Below are 23,691 nucleotides of genomic sequence, written 5' to 3'. Positions count from 1 at the left end.
TGAAAATTTTACTTTAGCCCCAAATTTTACATTTTCATAAGGGTAACAGGAGAAAATGTAACGTAAAATGTATGCAATTTCATCTTGAGTACGCTGATATACCGTATGAGGTGAAATATACTGTTTGGATGCAAGGCACTACTCGCAAGGGAAAGAGTGCCATTTGAGTTTTGGAATGCAAAACAGACAGCATGTCATGTTTAGAGAGCCCCTGGTGTACCTAAACAGTGGAATCCCCCCACAAGTGACCCCATTTTTTAAACTAGACACCTCAAAGAATGTATCTATATTTGTGATGAGTATTTTGAACCCCCAGGTGCCTCACAGAATTTTATAACTTTGAGCCGTGAAAATAACAAATCACATTTTTCCTACAAAAGTGGTGTTTTAGCCCAAGATTTTTCTATTTTAACAAGGGTAAAAGAAGAAATTGGGCTCCAAAATTTGTTGAGCAACTTCTCTTGAGTAGGGTGATTCCTAATATGTGGTGGGAAACTAGTGTTTGAACTCCTTGTCGAGCTCTGAAAAGAAGGAATGACATTTTGGAAAGCGGACTAAAGCAGGCTTCACACGCTGCAACATCGCTAACGAGATGTCGTTCGGGTCACGGAATTCGTGACGCACATCCGGCCTCGTTAGCGACATCGTTGTGTGTGAAATGCACGAACGACCGTCAACGATCAAAATTACTCACCTTATTGTTGATCGTTGACACATCGTTAAAATCCCAAATATCGTTGCTGTTGCAGGACGCAGGTTGTTTGTCGTTCCTGCGGCAGCACACATTGCTATGTGTGACACCGCAGGAATGACGAAAAACACCGTACCTGCGTCCTCTGGCAATGAGGTGGGCGTGTCTTACCTTCGGCTGCTCTCCGCCCCTCCACTTCTATTGGACGGCTGCCGTGTGACGCCGAATGAACTGCCCTCTTAGAAAGGAGGCGGTTCGCCGGCCACAGCAACATCTCTAGGCAGGTAAGTCCATGTGACGGGTCCTAACTATGTTGTGCGCCACGGGCAGCGATTTGCCCGTGACGCACAACTCACGGGGGCGGGTGCTTTCACCAGCGACATCGCTAGCGATGTCGCTGCATGTAAAGCCATTTAGATGGAATTGTTTGCTGGTGCCATGACTCATTTACAGACATACCCCCCACAAATGTACCTATAGGAATTGATCTACAGTTTCCTTGTATGTGAATGTTATAATATGTTGGCATAGATTAGTTGTGTAGAATACATCAGGGTGGCATTTCTGAGTTTTGTAGAGTACATCTGGTTGGTATAAGTAAGTTGTGTAGAGTACATTCAGTCATACAATAAATTAGAGTAAGTCAGAAATAAATTTAGTAGTGCATGGATGACTGCTACACTTTAAAACATTCCTTTATACACAGGTCAGATTTGTTGGGGAAGGTGTCATACTAAAAAATGGTGTCCTTTTCTTATCCACCTTCTGTAACACACTTTCACCTTTTTTTGTGACAGATTTTTCTTTCCAGTTTGGGGGAAATGTTGCCCTGATGCTGTACAGGCACCTTCAGTTCCAGAAGTATTTGAGCCCGCTCATTCCCGACTTCCAAATATGATCTTGATCACTACCTCCTGGAACTGAAGGAACTTGCTGGTCTGATCTGCACATCGTGATAGCACGTAAGCGTTCTACAATGCCATATGTATGATGTGCACGACCAGCTTTTTATAATATACCTAAGTTTTCCTTATGGAACTGTAGGGCTGGAGGACTTGATCAGAGAGATGAACTACCCCCATGTTCCCAGGACACATTCTGGCTTGGGGACCTGTGTAGATGTACCTCGTACACGGGTGGGGGTGCTGCCATTACCACATATTCTAGTCAAGAAAAAGACATCTCTCTTGTCCTTATACTAGAGTAACAGCATGTTGTCGCTACATTGGGCACTGCTTTCATAATTTCTGTAAAACTTATATACAAAGAGGTGATAACCCTTATGGGTGCACCAAATCCCACACAATTTTCCCACTCTCAGGGGTGTTCAGAATGTTCACTTTTGGTGTCCTTCCCTTGATAAACCCTAAATCTGGGAAGTGTACATTGAGGTACTCTCACACAGCTTGTACAGTTTAATTCTGTACCAGGCCCTCTTACTGGGCAAGTATTGCAGGAATTTAAGCCTCGCCTTAAAATGTATTAGGGCCTCATCTATGCAGATGTGGATAGTAAAAACCGGTCTTTTGAGCGCTAGTAATAGATCTATTAGTCTTTAGTTTTCTTGGAATTAATAAAGCTTTATTTGTGTCAGAATAATAAAATAAAGCTCTTGTTTTCACAACACGTTTCAGCAAGATCCACTTGCTATCCTCAGGTGGATCTTGCTGAAACGCGTTGTGAAAACAAGAGCTTTATTTTATTATTCTGTCACAAATAAAGCTTTATTAATTCCAAGAAAACTAAAGACTAATAGATCTATTACTAGCGCTCAAAAGACCGGTTTTTACTATCCACATATGCTCACTCCCTAAAGGGATTCCGGCATAGAGCTGCTGAAAGCAATAGATTCCATTAATTCACTCTGAATACTCCAGCGGGAGGACGCAGAGCCGCAAGAAGTTCCAGGAATTCCGGAGTCGGTGAACCAGGAACCTCCAGCGGTCATCTCTCCAGGTCCACCCAGCCTAACATCGGATAACGCCAGCCGAGACAGCCCCTCATTCCCCAGAGGATTTACACATCCATCACCGAGGTTGTGCGAGGGCGCACAACCTGACAAGGTGAGTAGTTCTGTTAAACAAATATAAACCTCCTATCCCACGGGTGCTTCTCATATGCGCTATCATATATTTTACAGTCATCTATGCAGATGTCCTTTTGGGGAATGTATACCTCAGTAAATTTGTTGCCGAATTGATCAATGACTCGCCGAAGTTTGAAAAGTTGGTCATGAGATTTACAAAATTCAGAGAAAAAGTCTTTGGAAAAGTTAATCTCTGTGAGGCTGGTGTGACGCTCTGGCCGGGCCAGGTAGTCACAAATAGGGCCCTCCATTACACCTTCCCGCACAGGTAACACAGAGCCAACCTTAAAACCCTAGTCACCCCCTAAGGGCTTGATAGACACACCAGGGGGCGGAACCAGGCGGTTGGAAGACGCCCACGTAGGAGTTTTAGACAGCCCGGGGCGGGGAAAAACAGTTCAGTTTCAGAGTTCGAGGAGAGTGGAGGTCAGGCCTGTGTCTGGGCCTGAGGAAAACTGACAGGTACCAGGGTAGGAGCCCTGGTGCCTTTGGCTAGGAGGCAGACGGCGGTCTCTGTCTGCAGGAGCCGGGAAGACGGCTCGGTGGAACCGAGGTGGACAGGGACAGGGTTGTAGCCTGCCGGTACCAACCCGGGGAACCGACTCGGAAACCGGAGCACACAGGGGGGTACTCGGACCCTGAAGCTAGGTCCAGAAGCGACTGGAACTAGTTAATTAACTGATTGCAGCCAGGACTAGAGGTCCTGTCCCACCCAAAGTCACTAATAGAAGGCAACAGCCCACCGAGGGGGATAACAGGCCACCGCCAAGGCTCAGAGATCCCACGGGCCAGCGTCTGCGGGCAAGGGCTCCTTAGGCCACAACCAGCCAGGAGCGGACTCCTGAAGTTGCAAGCACAGGCAGTCCACCATTCTAAAACAGATGCAGGAGAAAGACAGAGACCACCAGCCGGGTGGGGGAACCGGAACGCAGCCGGCTGCGGGCACCGACCACCATCACCTTGGTTTACCAGAGACTCGTGTGTTTTCTAAGAGTGAGTATATCAGCACCCTGCGGTCACCCATCTCCCTGCACCGCCAAACCCCAACGGGTCCCGGGGCCACCATCCCTGCCCACGGAGGGGTTAACAACTTGCTGCACAACATCTCCCCCCGGGTGCCCCGTAACTGCAGCGGTGGTGTCCAATATCACCACATACTGTGGGTGGCGTCACGAACTCCGTACGGCCCAGCCCGTACATATACGTCCTACATCCACCATCCCATCACCCCCCTTTTCACTTGAAGTGACCGCAAGACCCCCGGGTCCGCAGACCCTCGAGCCACCCACAGAAGGATCAGATCCGAGCAGCTCGGCTGCCGAGAGCGGGGCGGTACACTGACAGTATCGAGTTTGATTGCTGATTGGGCCACAAAATCAGGAACCTGAGGCTCATACATTTTGGGAGGTGAGGTCCATAGGGAGTCACTAATGGTGAGCGCTTGCTCATTTAGTGTCCCTGGGCATCTGCGTGGAGATTCGTTATCACTGGAGGAAGAAGAGGTGGAGGAAAAATAAAGAAAGCTGGGATCCTTTCCCTCACTATCAGTGTTGGAGGCAAGGATGGTGTATTCTTTGGCTGAATACCGTCTTTTGGATGAGAGGGACATTTTATTTTTCATGTATGTGTAAAATAATCAAATTTTATTCAGGTGTGTGTTTGGTGTAAACTTTTATTTTATTTATTTATTTCTGTATTTGAATAGAAGAAAAAGGGAAAAAAAGAATAGACAAAAAAATGTACAAAGAAAAACATAAAAATAAAATATAAAGGAGAATATAAAAATATGGTAAAATAAAAAACCAGCTGTTTACTACAGTATATTTTTACTGGCCCTATCAACTACTCAAAATTATTGTTTTTTTTTTCCATTCTAACCAGATGCCGATCAGTGGCTGCGGGACTCACACACGGATGTGGTGCAAAAGTGGGGAAAAAATGAAAAGGAAGTAAGGCGGGTTTTGCACACTACGACATCGCAGGTGCGATGTCGGTGGGGTCATGTCGAAAGTGACGCACTTCCTGCGTCAATCTCGACATCGTAGTGTGTAAATCCTAGATGATACGATTAACGAGCGCAAAATCGTCGTAATCGTATCATCGGTGTAGCGTCGGCAAATTCCATAATTACGCTGACGCGACGGTCCGATGTTGTTCCTCGCTCCTCCGGCAGCACACATCGCTGTGTGTGAAGTCGCAGGAGCGAGGAACATCTCCTACCTGCGTCACCGCGACTCCCGTCGGCTATGCGGAAGGAAGGAGGTGGGCGGAATGTTTTCATCCCGCTCATCTCCACCCCTCCACTCCTATTGGCCGCCTGCCGTGTGATGTCGCAGTGATGCCGCACGACCCGCCCCCTTAATAAGGAGGCGGTTTGCCGGCCAGAGCGACGTCGCACGGCAGGTGAGTGCATGTGAAGCTGCCGTAGCGATAATATTCGCTACGGCAGCTATCACAATGCTATCGCAGCTGCGACGGGGGCGGGGACTATCGCGCTCGGCATCGCAGCATCGGCTTGCGATATCGCAGCGTGCAAAGTACCCCTAAGTCCTGGCCAAAAGCGAGCAGGGACACCAATCAGTGATGTGCGTCACTGATTAGTGCTTGGCAGCTGCAGGACGTGCGCACGGAAGTGGTGCAAAACAGAAAACTGCCAAAAATCAAATGATCAAGTACTGATCAGGGCTCTGTGGCAGAAGAGGGAGTTACATAGTTACTTAGGTTGAAAAAAGACCTAGGTCCATCTAGTTCAACCTTCCTCCACCAGTTCTACATTTGGTCACTAAGTCATTTATAACCAACAAAGTTTTGTGTACTGAGGAAATCATCCAGCCCTTTTTTAAAAGCTGTTATAGTATCTGCCATTACTACCTCTTGTGGTAGGGCATTCCACAGTCTGACTGCTATACCTGTAAAGAAACCTTTCCTATTTAGCTGTCGGAATCGGTTTTCTTCCACTCGCAGTGAGTGCCCCCTAGTCATTAGTATTGTCTTTGGAAGAAATAAGTCATGTGCCAGTCCTTTATATTGACCACACATGTATTTATACAAATAAATGAGATCTCTTATGAGACGTCTTTTCTCTAAGCTAAATAAATCTAACTTTTCCAACCTCTCATCATATGGGCGGCCTTCCATTCCTTGTAGTAGTCTAGTTGCCCGCCTTTGAACTCACTCTAACTTCTGAATGTCCTTTTTAAAATGTGGAGCCCAAAACTGGATCCCATATTCCAGATGTGGCCTTACAAGTGATTTACAGTTAGGTCCAGAAATATTTGGACAGTGACACAAGTTTTGTTATTTTAGCTGTTTACAAAAACATGTTCAGAAATACAATTATATATATAATATGGGCTGAAAGTGCACACTCCCAGCTGCAATATGAGAGTTTTCACATCCAAATCGGAGAAAGGGTTTAGGAATCATAGCTCTGTAATGCATAGCCTCCTCTTTTTCAAGGGACCAAAAGTTATTGGACAAGGAACTCTAAGGGCTGCAATTAACTCTGAAGGCGTCTCCCTCGTTAACCTGTAATCAATGAAGTAGTTAAAAGGTCTGGGGTTGATTACAGGTGTGTGGTTTTGCATTTGGAAGCTGTTGCTGTGACCAGACAACATGCGGTCTAAGGAACTCTCACTTGAGGTGAAGCAGAACATCCTGAGGCTGAAAAAAAAGAAAAAATCCATCAGAGAGATAGCAGACATGCTTGGAGTAGCAAAATCTACAGTCGGGTACATTCTGAGAAAAAAGGAATTGACTGGTGAGCTTGGGAACTCAAAAAGGCCTGGGCGTCCACGGATGACAACAGTGGTGGATGATCGCCGCATACTTTCTTTGGTGAAGAAGAACCCGTTCACAACATCAACTGAAGTCCAGAACACTCTCAGTGAAGTAGGTGTATCTGTCTCTAAGTCAACAGTAAAGAGAAGACTCCATGAAAGTAAATACAAAGGGTTCACATCTAGATGCAAACCATTCATCAATTCCAAAAATAGACAGGCCAGAGTTAAATTTGCTGAAAAACACCTCATGAAGCCAGCTCAGTTCTGGAAAAGTATTCTATGGACAGATGAGACAAAGATCAACCTGTACCAGAATGATGGGAAGAAAAAAGTTTGGAGAAGAAAGGGAACGGCACATGATCCAAGGCACACCACATCCTCTGTAAAACATGGTGGAGGCAACGTGATGGCATGGGCATGCATGGCTTTCAATGGCACTGGGTCACTTGTGTTTATTGATGACATAACAGCAGACAAGAGTAGCCAGATGAATTCTGAAGTGTACCGGGATATACTTTCAGCCCAGATTCAGCCAAATGTCGCAAAGTTGATCGGACGGCGCTTCATAGTACAGATGGACAATGACCCCAAGCATACAGCCAAAGCTACCCAGGAGTTCATGAGTGCAAAAAAGTGGAACATTCTGCAATGGCCAAGTCAATCACCAGATCTTAACCCAATTGAGCATGCATTTCACTTGCTCAAATCCAGACTTAAGACGGAAAGACCCACAAACAAGCAAGACCTGAAGGCTGCGGCTGTAAAGGCCTGGCAAAGCATTAAGAAGGAGGAAACCCAGCATTTGGTGATGTCCATGGGTTCCAGATTTAAGGCAGTGATTGCCTCCAAAGGATTTGCAACAAAATATTGAAAAAAAAAATATTTTGTTTGGGTTTGGTTTATTTGTCCAATTACTTTTGACCTCCTAAAATGTGGAGTGTTTGTAAAGAAATGTGTACAATTCCTACAATTTCTATCAGATATTTTTGTTCAAACCTTCAAATTAAACGTTACAATCTGCACTTGAATTCTGTTGTAGAGGTTTCATTTCAAATCCAATGTGGTGGCATGCAGAGCCCAACTCGCGAAAATTGTGTCACTGTCCAAATATTTCTGGACCTAACTGTATAGAGGGGTAACAATACGTTGGGATCACGGGATCTAATCTCTCTTTTTATACACCCTAAAATCTTGTTTGCTTTAGCAGCTGCTGCTTGACATTGAGTACTGCTGCTCAGCTTATTTGTAATGAGAATACCCAAGTCCTTCTCCTGTTCTGTAGTCCCGAGTTTACTTCCATTTAATGTATACGCAGTTATAGGATTACTCCGTCCTAGGTGCATTACTTTACATTTATCAACATTAGTGTGGGAGGGATTAGCAAAAGGGGAAGAGAGGAATAGAGAGATTGGGGTAGATTAGAAAAAAGCAGGGGATAGGAACACGACAGACAGGTCTTCTTTCTTCTTTTCTTCAGACAGCAGCAGAAGTGGTGGCACAGACTAAAATCATCTGTGGCACCACAAGTTCCAGCAGATGTGCAGCAGAATTACTCCGTGACTACGCTCCTCACATCTACAAGCTGGAATGAACTGCAGAGTGATCAATGTGAGGTCAGAATGCGTTGATGCTCACTGATTGGGGCGTTGACATCCATATGTATCAATCAGTGCTGGCACTGGTGACACCACCATTGCCAGGCTCCAGCCTATAATGGGTGCTGTTGTAGCACCGATCACAGCTGGAGCTCAATGTTTCAGGCATTTGTATTTGCTGAAACATTGAAATCGCTGTGATTGGGTATTAAGGACTGACCAGCTAATCACACCTATCGTAGTTGCGGGGTGACCCCCCCTCATGGTAACGAGTCCCTGTGTCCCTGAAGACACGATGACCGGAAGTTCACATGACATACCGTATTTTTCAGACTATAAGACGCACCGGACCATAAGACGCACCCTGGTTTTAGAGGATTAAAATAGGAAAATAAAATTTTAAGCAAAAACTGTAGTCATGACACACTGTTATGGGGCAAGGATCTGCTGCTGACACTGTTATGGGGGTAATGTCCTCAAATCCTCTACTAAGGTACCCCATCCTGGTAATGGTCCTCCTGCCTTGTATATGATCCCCATCCTTGTATATATGTCCACTATCCTGGTATGTGCCCACATCCAGGTACCGTATATGCCCACATCCAGGTATATGCCCACATCCTGATATGTGCCCCCATCCTGGTATGTGCTTCCATCCTGCTATATGCCTATATCCTGGTATATGGCCCGGATCCTGTGGCACACAAAAAAATAAACGTTCATACTCCCCTTTCCTCGCTCCACGCAGCATAACTCGTCTTCCTGTCTGTGGCAGCAGCAGCGTCGCTGACCTGTGTGGAGCTGTGTGCACAGCAATGACGTCATTGCTGTGCGCACCGCTCTCCACACACATCAGCGGGTCGGCAAACAGGAGGACATCGCGATGCTGCAGGGAACTGTGGCCGGTGAGTATACTTATTCACTGCCCCCCGCGCTGATAATGATGCGCGGGGGGCAGTGAATATAGCCACACATGATCACTCCAGGCTGTAGTTGCCAGGGGTGATCATGCGGGCCGGCTTTTAATTTTGCGCGCATCCTCAGCCCATCATCCCGCCCACCTGTCAGCGTCGGCTTCAGCGCTGAGAGATGATGGGCGGGAGGATGCAGTGCATATGAAAAGAAGCTAATGAGCGGGCCCACGGAGTCACGGTAGGTGCTGCTACAGCCTGCTCATGCCGCCGATGACCCGCTCCACCGCAGCACCCTTATTCCCTGTAGCATGCATTTGGACTATAAGACGCACCCCCACTTTCCCCCAACATTTGGGGGGGAAAAAGTGTGTCTTATAGTCAGAAAAATACGGTACGGTATTTATGTCAATTTGCGGCAACCCCTTCCCGACCATGACGTAAACGTAAGTCAAATGTCTTGAAGGTGAAGCAACAGAGAAGTTTGAAGGTGTTAACATCATTGTGTGGGACCATTTTTCAGTATACGGCACCAGTAAACTTCATGTTATTGAATGAAGGATCAATGGACAAATGTACTGAGCTGTTCACTTTAAATGAAAGTGGGCATTCCAGAAAGACAATGATCTCAAACGCACAGACAAGAAAACTCTCAACTGGTTTCAGAGAAAGAAAATAAAGCTGCTAGAATGGCTAACCGATCACGTAACCTGAATCAAATACAAAAATTTATGGAAGGAACTAAAACTGAGAGTTCATACAAGGAGCCCAGGAAATGCAGGACGTGAAGAGTGTTTGTGTGGAAGATTGGCCAAAATCCCACCTGAGCAATGCATGCCACTAGTTTCTCCATACAGGAGGGGTCTTAAAGCTGTCATCACTAACAAAGCCTTTTGGACAATGTATTAAGTAAATTTCAGTAAGCATGTTCAATCATTTTCCCTGTGTCATTTCTCATTATTACACATCACTAAATTTATAGACATCTAGGGTTTGATTTCTTTGCCTGTGTGGATTGGCTGGGTTGTTCCTGACATCTGGTGAGAAATTCATGTCAATAGTACTTAAATATATTTATTTTGAAAATTGGTGACGTGTTAAATACTTATTTCACCCTCTGTATACAATCCTTACGTGGCTTCAGACTCTGAAAAGATTTGTGGTTTTTTAAGTGGCAAGCACTTGTGTCGCTTGTATGTTTAATTTAATTTCCCTTTGATGTTATAAATGTTGTATAATGTTACATAAACACTTTCTCCAGTGTTGTGTGTTGGTGCGATCTTTGTTATATAGAAACACAAAGTGAATGTGGTGGTTGGTTGACCTATGACTTTCCGCTAAATACCTTGACAAGCAAAAGGTTAACAATGTTTTGAACTTTTGACTTTCATGCCCCATATCTCAAAATCCACTACAGCTTCGAACTTGAGACTACCTTCATTTTATAGACAATCATCTTGGCTATCTCATACATAAATTGGACTTTTAACTATTTAGCATATGATTAGTTATGCAGATTCTTGTAATGTCATTGCAATGTTACTGTTTTGCTCCTAAAAACAAAAAATTTAAGTGTTCGATTGGATTGAGGTCTAAGGACTGTGGGGGGAAAATCCAGCACCTCTTCTTCATTGTCATTGAACCATTTCTTCGCCAATTTCGATGTACTGTATGCTTCCGCCAATCTCGATGTATGCTTATGATCATTGTTGTGCTATAACACTAAGTTGTCCTTTTCATACCCATAGTACTTGAGTGTAAGAAGTAACTCATCTCGTAGGATACTCACATATAGCTCAGCATTGAGCTTACCATTGATTCTGGTCAAGTATCCAACGCTATTGGCTATGAAATGACCCCATATTATAAGGCGTCCTCCACTGAAGCTTACAGTTCCTTAAATCTCTTGATCTTTAGCCCCTTTTTCCTTTATTTCTTCCTGACCCATTTGCACCCTTCAGAGCCTAGTCTATTGACTTGCAGCTCATCGCTCTTAATCACTCGTTTCCAATCTTCTACTATCCACTCTCCATACTTATTTGCAAACTCGAGCCGACACTGCTCATGATGATATTGATGTCGAGGCTTCTTCACCTTTTTTCGGACCACCATTCCATACTTGTGTAACATGCATCGCACGGTGCTTACATGGATGTCTGTGACCCCCAATATGTGACCTCAATATTAAGAAGCATATGAGCCACCTCCACTGTTGTGTTTGTTGTGCCAGAACTGATAGACCTTGTGCCGACTTGTTGACTCCGATATTTTGCCTGTACATCCACTTCTTGGTTATTGAATGGATGGACTTTATTTCATATTCGTACAACTATTACGGAACTTACATGATGCAGTTTGGCAATTTTTTGGTCTCAGACACTGCTATCTATGAACTTGGTGCTGCTATTTCTCTTTTCTTGGGAAATATTCTTCATAGCTGCCCCTTGATTCGAGCCAGTAACATTTCGCTTGGAATCAACCTAATAAAATACTGAGCTATTATTGAATGTAAGATGGTGAGGTATGGGGTCTGAAATTCAACAGTTCAAAACCTTTTTACCCTTTTGTTTGTCATTGTATTTCACTACATATAAAAAAAATTTCAGATTTCACAAACTACAATTTGTATAGAAATGTTAAATTTTAGATACTACAAGTATAAGTAATATAAATTTAAGGCTGTTTAAAATTAATATTCAATTTTATTCTTGGCAGATGACTGTACCAGCAGATCAGAGGCACATCCGATATTTTCAGATTTTACACCACATGATCATAGTATCACACCTGATACATATGAAGAACATGACAGTATCCCACATATATCTCCAGCCCTTCACAGTAAAGATTTTTCACCTGATCCTTTTCAACAGCTCCTATATTTGGATTCATCACAGACAGCTAAGCAAAACAAAAATTACAAAAGTGTTAATGAACATGAAGTAGCTCCCATAAAAAAGAAGCTATATTCATGTTCAAAATGTGAAAAATGTTTTACAGAAAAATCAAATTTTGTTCAGCATATGAGAATTCACACAGGGGAGAAGCCATTTTCATGTCATGAATGTGGGGAATGTTTTACAGTGAAAAAACAGCTTGTTATACATCAGAGAAAACACACTGGGGAGAAGCCATTTTCATGTTCAGAATGCGGAAAATATTTTTCAGATAAATCAAATCTTGTTCAACATCTGAGAATTCACACAGGAGAGAAGCCATTTCCATGTCGCGTATGTGGGGAATGTTTTATAGTGAAAAAACAGCTTGTTATACATCAAAGAATACACACAGGTGAGAAGCCATTTTCATGTTCAGAATGTGGAAAATGTTTTACAGAAAAATCAAATGTTGTTCAGCATCTGAGAATTCACTCTGGGGAGAAGCCATTTTCATGTTCAGAATGTGGGAATTCTTTTACAGTGAAAAAACAGCTTATTATACATCAAAGAATACACACAGGTGAGAAGCCATTTTCATGTTCAGAATGTGGAAAGTGTTTTACAGAAAAATCAAATCTTGTTCAACATCTGAGAATTCACACTGGGGAGAAGCCTTTTTCATGTTGTGAATGTGGGAATTGCTTTAAAGAGAAACAACAGCTTGTAATACATCAGAGAATACACACAGGTGAGAAACCGTTTTCATGTTCAGAATGTGGAAAATGTTTTGCAGTCAAATATTCTCTTGTTAAACATCAGAGAACTCACACAGGGGAGAAGGCATTTTCATGTTCAGAATGTGGGGAATGTTTTACAGTGAAACAACAGCTTGTTATACATCAAAGAATACACACAGGTGAGAAACCATATTCATGTTCAGAGTGTGGGAAATGTTTTATACAAAAACTCCAACTTGTTAAACATCAGAGAACGCACATTGTAAACAATTCTTTTTCATGTTCAGAATGTGGAAAGTGTTTTAGAATGAAATATAGTCTTGCTAATCATCGGAGAATTCACACAGGTGAGAAGCCATATTCATGTTCAGAATGTGGGAAATGTTTTACAGTCAAACACCTTCTTGCTAGACATCAGAGAACTCACACAGGGGAGAAGCCATTTTCATGTTCAGAGTGTGGGAAATGTTTTACAGATAGATCAAATCTTCTTGCACATCACAGAATTCACACAGGAAAAAAACCATATTCATGTTCAAAATGTGAAAAAAGCTTTACACAGAAAACAAATCTTGTTTCACATGAGAGAAGTCACACAGGGGAAAAACCATTTTTATGTTCAGAATGTGGAAAATGTTTTGCTCGAAAAACATATCTTGATGCACATCAGAGAATTCACAAAGAAAAGTACCCTTAATTGTTAAATTCTACAAGACAAAAATACAACAGTTATAGCCTTTGATAGTTCTGTAAAATACATTCCCATCTAACGGGATAATAGTAAATATATGAAACTACCAAAAACATTTTTTTGAAAAACAAACAGAAGCTACATATCACGCCTATGTATCAATCATATGAAAAAAATATTTCACAATTTTACTTACAGTGTAGCTTCGTTTTAAAGGGGTTGTTCGATGAGTTGTTCTTCTGTCTGAAATTCCATTGGTTGTAGAGAGATGATACTGGAGGTTAGAGGTGCCTGTGTGCCTTCTCTATCCTCCTTCTTTCTTTATTGGCTCATTATGTTTTAAGGTGTCCATATTTGATGATTGTATCGTAACCTATTTGAATCTGTCATTATACACCTATGGGATATATACTTTATATTTCTCTTTTATTCTGCAAAGATCATATATTTGCATTTGTTCTATATTCATCTATTTGGTATTGTGCTTTTATCATTTTCTTATATACAATTGGGTATCACTACTATTATATGCTGGAGTTGTCTGTTCTCTCTTACGCCATTGCTAGTAAAGAGGACAAATATAGGGGACTATTGCCTTCTTTTAGAATGATTTTGTCCCCAATTATGGACTTATTTCCATTATATTCCCTATATAGTGTCTTTATTCTCACCTCTCCCTACCATTCTTTATACTTTTTTGTTAATATTTTTAATTATATTGAAGGCATCAATGGTTTAAAAACATGTCTGATACAATTACTTATAACAAAATAAAATTAACACTGATGTAAATGTATACAATTCTTGTTTAATTGTCAATCCAGCCTGATCAACAGTTGGGATCAGAGGATCAGAAAAATAGAGAGCCAAAGAAAAGGATATAGGTTTTAAAAGCAGCTGTTTAAAAATCATAAGTTTTTAAAGAGGTTGTCCAACCACCTCTTCCACCTGATCTGATATCAGCCGTGAGATGATGACTCTGTATGTATCAGGTCAGTTGCAGATGGTTTGTCAACCTTTAAAAATTCACCACCCAAAACATAAGTCACTTTCTGAATATTCAATATGAAAATCAGCATGGAATATCAAAAAGGAGGCAGGTCACTGAATAATCAGGGACTTCTAGAAGAAACAAAGGAGGCAGGTGGAGAAGCAGAAGACCCTACGCCCAAGTTCCACTCAGATGCACAGAAGATGTCATTAGATGAAAACTTTGGAGGATGATTATTCAACAACTACAGATCGGATTCCTTCACTGTAGGTATCAGTTTAACTAGCATCACAGCACCATTTTGGACATGGCTTTACCTTCTAGTGCTAAATCCTGGTGATAGGTTCTCTTTAAATATGTCCAATTTTTGATGTCTCTTCCCAAGAGTAAATCATTTTAATTAACCTAATTTAATTAATCTATTAGATACACCCTCACTGTTGCAGTTCATGTGACGATTTAGTTGGTAACACAGACCTCTAGAAAACAAAATAAAGTGGTCTCCCCTAGCAACGCGATTGCAAGGTTTGCATGGAAAATGTCCACACTTGTAAAAGCCTTTATAATTAAGCCAAGAGCTATCAGACCTGCCACTGGAGATGTTGAGTAACAGCAAAATTTATCAAGAAATTCCCAGGTTAGGTATTTACATGGGAGCAATAGATGATAATCTGAAAAATATCTTTGTGGAACATCCTATTATACCAATTTACCATGCCATGCCTAAAATCTACAAAGAGAGGTTCCCCCCTTCAGAATCATTATTGCAGGGATAATATAGGTTCCTTGAATGAAAAATTGGGTTCCTGGGCTGATTTTTATTTGCAGCCACTAGTGCACACGTTACCTGGTTATGTACGGGTTACCAAGTCCATTATTTGTAGTATGCAGATTTTTGTCTGGAAATCAGAATATACTGTAAGTAGTTGTTTTGCGACATACGGGATCACTATTGAGAGTCTTATATATTGTTTATATAAGCTTAGCTCTTATTCTTCTCTCATTTAAGATTTTTTGGTTCTACCAGTCAAATTTTTATTGATGTATAACTTTTTTGTTTTTGACAAGAAATTTTTCATTCAAAAACGAGAGGGCAGTGTGGGGGAGACATTTTCCCCGTCCCTAGCAAATATTGTGGTTGCAGTTTGGGAGGAGAAATACATCATTAGTGAACTGAATCCCTTTAGTAAATACATAAAATTTTATGGTTGTTACATAGATGATTTTATCTTTGTGTGGAAGGGGGGGAGGTAATTCAAAGTCACTCTTTTATTCAATACATGAATGACAATCAGTTCAACCTAAAATTTACTTCTAATTTACAGTTTTGTGCAATTAACTATTTGGATATAACCATGGCAGGAGATGTGACTAGTGGTTCAGTTAATATTACCCCGTATAGGAAACCCATGGATAGTAATTCCCTCTTGCAAGCAAAATCATGTCATCCAGTATATATAATTAAAGGGAACCTGTCATCAGAAATTTTGCTTTAAACCTAAATGTTTCCCCCTCTGCAGCTCCTGGGCTGCATTCTAGCAAGGTTCCTGTTGGTTTTTTGCTCCCTTTTAGACCAAATATAATACTTTATAAAAGGTGTACTTTTGGGATGCTAATTTTCTAAATCGTCCATGGGGGCGGGCTCTCTGGTGTCCGTTATGTCCATCCTGCCGATTTACGCCGTCCCCCAACGCAGCATTTCATACTTCCAGGATGCCGCCCAGTGAGCCCGTGGTCCGGCGCATGCGCAGTGCCACTGTAGCGGGACTGTGCACTGCTTGCACAGTGTGACCGCTGGTGACGTTTGCGCAGGCACGAGAATGGGCGGCGCTGTGTTGTCATCGCAAGTGCCCGCGCTTTCCCCTCTGCCTCCAGCGTTCTGCGCAAGCGCTGGCCAGATGACCGCACGTCCCCTCTTTCCCTGTAACAGGAAATAGATGGGAGGATCGGAGCAGGATACCAGCGGTTACGGCCAGCGCTTGCGCAGAACGCTGGAGGCAGAGAGGAAAGCGCGTGCACTAGATTATGGGTCGGCACTTGCAATGATAATCACAGCGCCGCCCATAATCTCGTTGGGGGACGTCCAATTTTTGAGTCCAGCCAGGTACAACTAGGCAGCTGTGCATTGGAATCCACAGTGCAGGGTGCCCATGCTTTCTGGGCACCCCCGCTGCGAATTGCAGTCCGCAGCCACCCCAGAAAATGGCGCTTTCATAGAAGCGCCATCTTCTGGCGCTGTATCCAACTCTACCAGCTGCCCTGATGTCGGGTGGCTCGCTGGGTAATAATGGGGTTAGGGCTAGCTGTATATTATCAGCTGGCCCTAAGCCCAAAATTCATGATGTCACGCCAATATTAGACATGGCCACCATGAATTTCTAGTAAAGCTAAAAAAAAACATAACACAGAAAAATATTTTTATTAGAAATAAAACACAACACAATTAGTGACTCCATCTTTATTGAAATAAAGAACCCCCCTCCGCAGTAATCCTGGGTCAAGGGTCCCGCGCCGTCCAATCCGGATCCAATATCATCTGATCGGTCTGCTGGAAGGCAAAGTGATCTGATGATGTGTCAGGTACATGGATGTGAATCACATCACACATCAGCTGATTGTATAAAAGCCGATTATACAATCAGCTGATGCATCAGTAGAAAAAAAAAAAAATACTTATGTGCTGATTACCGGCAGCTCCTGGAGCGATCGGATGAGAGTCTGATCCTGTCCCATCGCTGCAGGAGCTGCCGGTAATCAGTGATGAAGTCTCCTGACGGCAGGATCAGCTGATAAGTTAAGCCGGCCGGGCGCTAAAAAGCCGGCGTCACTGCGAGAATTACGATCAGCTGATGCGTCAGGTGACTGCATCAGGTGATCCATCGCCAGGTCCTGCAGGCATCGTACGTGGCAAAAAGGGTGAGATACAGTGAACTGATATTCATTATATATATAGTAGAAACCATCAATCTAATCATCAGATAGGACTACGTGTGAGGACAAATCGCATGAACATGTGAACAAAAAAGGAGAAAAGGCGATCATAGAAGCCCAGACACACAATAAGATATAATTCAATTTTTTATTTTTTATTAGTATGAACAATCTTTAATGCAGGCAGTGGTAAGGACCAACATAATATGCATGATATTCATATATGCTCTAGACAAGGTAATGTCACAAATATATTACATATCATAAACATCATATATATCTGTAATTTAGTATCCATACTTCCAATTACTCTCACTCATAAAAATATATATCGAGGAAAATAGATTATCCACCATACAATATGTGAGCTAAATTGATGTAAATAAGGCCACATGGCTGATAGCAATCCTGTCAAAGCGAATCTTAGCTAGTTAGATAAATACCGCCAATGTTTATATAGAGGTCAAGCAACAATTGTTATATAATCAAAAATAATTATATATATCTTAAAGTGGTCAGTCCTGATAGTTGTATAACACCACCGGCTCAAATAAGCCCAACCCTATCACAGTCAGGACTGAATATACCACAAGTTTTTATATATATCACCTCCAATATACACAGTGGTGGTAATCATCACCCACAAAATGACGTAGATTGCAACCTGAATCAGGCTTGCAATCACATATATTGCGGTATAGATACCATCTATCTGTACCTACTAGCTATCGCCATTAGATGTCACTGCAGCCATATAAAACATATATATATATATATTTATATATATATATATATATATATATATATATATATGTATCACATTACACTGATCACCTGAGATCATCATCAAGCTGTTAAATTAGCCAGGTGACTAGCCATGTCTCAACATACCCACACCAGAGACCGGCAACAAACAGTGTAACCAGACATAAGGAGCATTAGAAGAGAGACATTACCAGTCAGGAGCATAGCCGTCCGACACGTGTTTCGATAGACTCTTCGTCAGGGGGCGTGTCTAGGTTGCCAAACAGGGAGGTTTAAATAGTGCCCACCTCCAATCACCATAAGGAACCAATTATGACGCACAGGATGCCCCGGTGACTCACCGGCTCCCAGCCAGCGGTCGCGTCACGGATCAACCCGCCCAGGCATATAATATGCCTCAAGCAGAGAAGAGCCATACAGATACAGCACACTGGGTGAGAGCCGGAACACCTCGGCATCTGTGCGTGCAGGAACCAGGCAAGGATCAAATCCCTATTATATCGGGCAAACATGCAATTATGTTTTTAATAATAAATATAAAGGACAATTGTCCCAATCAACAGTGAAAACATACAAACATATACACATATAGAATAGTCGATTCCATTACAATTAACAAATAGAACATATTATCGGTGTGAGTGGTCACAAATGTTTAAAGAAACAGACAATAATCATATGCCAGTTTAAACTCACATATTATACCCAAACAATCATTATTGTAGCGATATTATAGTAGACATCATTAATATATTCTTAGCAAGTCGATGAAATTTAAAATTTAAAAAATGTGGGGTCTCCCATCATATATATATCCCGATCGGCAGCTGTATAGAAATTCAAAAAAATGACTGAAGCCTTAGACATCCACATTCACCAAACAACAAATGATAGGTATTAGAAATAAATATATCCATTTCCGTGGCCATCCACACCAATCACTAGTATTTGTCTTCATGGATCAACTATTAGCCTTAAAAACATAAATAGAAAAATAGTTGATCCATGAAGACAAATACTAGTGATTGGTGTGGATGGCCACGGAAATGGATATATTTATTTCTAATACCTATCATTTGTTGTTTGGTGAATGTGGATGTCTAAGGCTTCAGTCATTTTTTTGAATTTCTATACAGCTGCCGATCGGGATATATATATGATGGGAGACCCCACATTTTTTAAATTTTAAATTTCATCGACTTGCTAAGAATATATTAATGATGTCTACTATAATATCGCTACAATAATGATTGTTTGGGTATAATATGTGAGTTTAAACTGGCATATGATTATTGTCTGTTTCTTTAAACATTTGTGACCACTCACACCGATAATATGTTCTATTTGTTAATTGTAATGGAATCGACTATTCTATATGTGTATATGTTTGTATGTTTTCACTGTTGATTGGGACAATTGTCCTTTATATTTATTATTAAAAACATAATTGCATGTTTGCCCGATATAATAGGGATTTGATCCTTGCCTGATTCCTGCACGCACAGATGCCGAGGTGTTCCGGCTCTCACCCAGTGTGCTGTATCTGTATGGCTCTTCTCTGCTTGAGGCATATTATATGCCTGGGCGGGTTGATCCGTGACGCGGCCGCTGGCTGGGAGCCGGTGAGTCACCGGGGCATCCTGTGCGTCATAATTGGTTCCTTATGGTGATTGGAGGTGGGCACTATTTAAACCTCCCTGTTTGGCAACCTAGACACGCCCCCTGACGAAGAGTCTATCGAAACACGTGTCGGACGGCTATGCTCCTGACTGGTAATGTCTCTCTTCTAATGCTCCTTATGTCTGGTTACACTGTTTGTTGCCTGTCTCTGGTGTGGGTATGTTGAGACATGGCTAGTCACCTGGCTAATTTAACAGCTTGATGATGATCTCAGGTGATCAGTGTAATGTGATACATATATATATATATATATATATATATATATATAAATATATATATATATATGTTTTATATGGCTGCAGTGACATCTAATGGCGATAGCTAGTAGGTACAGATAGATGGTATCTATACCGCAATATATGTGATTGCAAGCCTGATTCAGGTTGCAATCTACGTCATTTTGTGGGTGATGATTACCACCACTGTGTATATTGGAGGTGATATATATAAAAACTTGTGGTATATTCAGTCCTGACTGTGATAGGGTTGGGCTTATTTGAGCCGGTGGTGTTATACAACTATCAGGACTGACCACTTTAAGATATATATAATTATTTTTGATTATATAACAATTGTTGCTTGACCTCTATATAAACATTGGCGGTATTTATCTAACTAGCTAAGATTCGCTTTGACAGGATTGCTATCAGCCATGTGGCCTTATTTACATCAATTTAGCTCACATATTGTATGGTGGATAATCTATTTTCCTCGATATATATTTTTATGAGTGAGAGTAATTGGAAGTATGGATACTAAATTACAGATATATATGATGTTTATGATATGTAATATATTTGTGACATTACCTTGTCTAGAGCATATATGAATATCATGCATATTATGTTGGTCCTTACCACTGCCTGCATTAAAGATTGTTCATACTAATAAAAAATAAAAAATTGAATTATATCTTATTGTGTGTCTGGGCTTCTATGATCGCCTTTTCTCCTTTTTTGTAGGCATCGTACGTGCCTGAGAGCACACAGCCGGAGCGGCGGTACCGGTAGAAGAGCTGAGAGCGGGCATGGCACCGGGAGTCTGCAGACAGGTGAGTATGACATTTTTTTTCTACTGTTCACTTTTGTTTTCGCCGCTGCCTCCACCTCCCGCCCAGACATGGCGCCGCACGGGAGCTGACATGCACAGGACTGGAGGTGGATGCAGCGGTGACGGTACCGGGATGATTCATGCTTGTGTTTACCAACAGAAGGAATCCTCTTCCTGTACACGTCACTTTAGTACCCACTCTTTCCGTTTATAGCTGCGTTTTTAGTCATAGAAACGCAGCTATATGCGTTTATCATTGCGTTTTTGAACATCTCATTGAACTCAATGGGTGAATAACGCAGTGAAAAACTCAGAAATAATTGACATGCTGCGTTTTTGTGGTCACCACAAAAACGCGGCTACAAAAAAACGTGTGCGGACAGCAAAAATAAAAACTCAGACATTGCTGGGGAAGGAATGTCACTGCGTTTTCAGCGCAAAAACGCGGTTAAAAACGCAGCAAAAATGCCTGGTGCGCACAAGGCCTTAGGCTAAGTTCACACAGTGCATTTTCGCGGCGTTTTTGCGCGATTTTTCAGGTGCGTTTTTGGCCTCAAAACTGCATGACTTTGCTTCCCCAGCAAAGTCTATGAGTTTTCATTTTTGCTGTCGTCACACAACTTTTTTTTTAAGCTGCGTTTTTGAGCTTAAAAAAAAAATGGACATGTCAATTCTTTCCTGCGTTTTTCTGCGTTTCCCCCCATGCAATGCATTGGAAAAACGCAGAAAAACGCAGAGATCAAAAACGCACCAAATCGTGGTAAAAACGCATGCGTTTTTTGCCGCATTTGTTTGCCGCGGGTGCGTTTTTGTGCGTTTTTAGCGGCCAAAAACGCACAAACGCAGCGTCATAAAAACGCAGCGTGTGCACATAGCCTAAGGATGCTTTCACACATCAGTTTTTTGCCATCAGGCATGATCCGGCAAAAAAACTGATGCGACGGATCCGGCGAAAAAACGGATTAGTTGCATCAGTTTTTTCCATCAGTTCCTTCAGTTTTTTGACGGATCCGTTGTGATACTGAGCATGCTCAGTTCAAAAAAATTGATCCGACAGCTGTATCCGTTTTTTTTGCCGCATTATGCCGGATCCGGTGTCCATAGGTTTCCATTATAAAACATGCCAATCCAGCGCGATATGGTTTTTCACCGGAGACAAAAAACGTTCCCCTCAGCGTTCCATCCGGCCGCCGGACAAGCAAATTTTACCGGATCCGGCAAAAGCCGGATGGAACGCAAGGCCATCCGGCACAATCCGGCGCTAATAGAAGTCTATGGGTGAAAAAAACGGATCCGGCAGCAACAAACGCCAGATCGTTTTTTTCAGGTTTTTGCCGGATTGTGCCTGATGGCAAAACACCGATGTGTGAAAGCACCCTAAGCGTGCAACACAGCAACTGTGGGTTTTATTCAGGAACAATCAGGAACAAATATAGTAAGCTTAGTAAATCAGCAAGTAATTACTGTAGTTCCGCCTGTGTCTCTACAGCGTCTGCAGGCAGCATCTCACTATAAAGCACAGGAAACTAGACTACTGAATATGCAGTCACATGTTCTTCCTGTGACCTCCTTTCTCTCCTTTTTTTGTTCTATCTTTATTAACAGCACACAAACTAAGCAACTGAACACTAATAGACAGGAATGGAGTTGTTGCACTAAACATAGTCCAGCAGACACATTAAAAACGGATATGGTGCGGTTTGTAGCTAACTGTGCCCCTATGTTGGGTAATTTATTGTGCGCTTGAAAAACTATTCGTGCGAGTAGCAAATAGTGCAGCATTTGGGTTACTCGTTACTTTGCGAGTATTCCCCATTGACTTGCATTGCACACGCTATTCAGAACGAATGTATTAGACAAAAGAGAAAAGTTTCCAGCGCCAGGGATAAATATTAAAAGTCCATTTTATTGAAGATTATAGTTAAGAAATCCAGCAGGTAAGGCATAAATGTTGGGTGACCAGCAGAACAACGCGTTTCGACGCTCAGGTCTTAATCATGAACATGATTAAGACCTGAGCGTCGAAACGCATTGTTCTGCTGGTCACCTGACATTTATGCCTTACCTGCTGGATTTTTTAACTATAATCTTCAATAAAATGGACTTTTAATATTTATCCCTGGCGCTGGAAACTTTTCTCTTTTTTCTGCATTGATTGGCTGCCAAACCATTTTCGTGCGCGGGTCTTGGATCATACCAGCAAGGTTGTGCGGTGAGCTGGATTTTTCTTTTCTTATCCTGAATGTATTAGACAGTATTCATTGTAAGTATGGCGAGTATGAATAGTTAGATATTAGCTCAACTCTACTCATTGTCATTCAGAGTTGTCTCACGTTAACAGACTTGTTTGAGCTATATAAAGGAGTAGTCATGGTTGTCTAGTTATCCATGAATAAGACATAAGTACCTTTTTGTTGAAACGCGTTGGATCGTCCATCCCATGAGATCTGTTGGTGCCTGTCCCACTGTGGCTGTTTATAAAGATTTGAATAAAGATGGAGTTTTATTTATCCTCAACTTAGTCCACTGGATGTTCCTTTCTCTTGGAAGTCTATGTAGCCCGTGCCTACGTTTTTCCTTTCGGACAACGTGATACACTCTGAATCATTTGGATATGGTGAGCTGGCTATATTTTGTGTTAACTTTATTCTTCAGGTCACTACGATTACAGCGATATCATATTTCTATAGGTTTTTATGATTTGCTGCTTTTAAAACTATTTTATAAAAAAAATAACAGTTTTTGCATTGCTGTATTCTGAGATCTATAGTTTTTTTTTCTTTTTTGCTTGATGGAGCTGTATGGCGGCTTGTTTATTTGCGGGACAAGATGATGTTTTCAGCAATACCATTTTTATTTATATATGACTTTTTGATCGCGTTTTATTTCACTTTTTTATCAG

The 23,691-nt window shown here is 41.9% G+C and overlaps 1 protein-coding gene across 1 annotated transcript in view; it reads left to right on the top strand.

The window, feature by feature from the left end:
- Positions 1-23,691, top strand: part of LOC142312857 (uncharacterized) — a 531,686-nt gene that overhangs the window by 376,522 nt on the left and 131,473 nt on the right. The window contains 1 exon segment of the mRNA XM_075351842.1: positions 11,781-13,368. Within this exon segment, the coding sequence (XP_075207957.1) occupies positions 11,781-13,368 (1,588 nt within the window).

This window comes from Anomaloglossus baeobatrachus, chromosome 5 (assembly GCF_048569485.1).
Source record: "Anomaloglossus baeobatrachus isolate aAnoBae1 chromosome 5, aAnoBae1.hap1, whole genome shotgun sequence".
Classification (NCBI taxonomy): domain Eukaryota; kingdom Metazoa; phylum Chordata; class Amphibia; order Anura; family Aromobatidae; genus Anomaloglossus; species Anomaloglossus baeobatrachus.
This window is presented reverse-complemented; position numbering and strand designations above follow the sequence as displayed.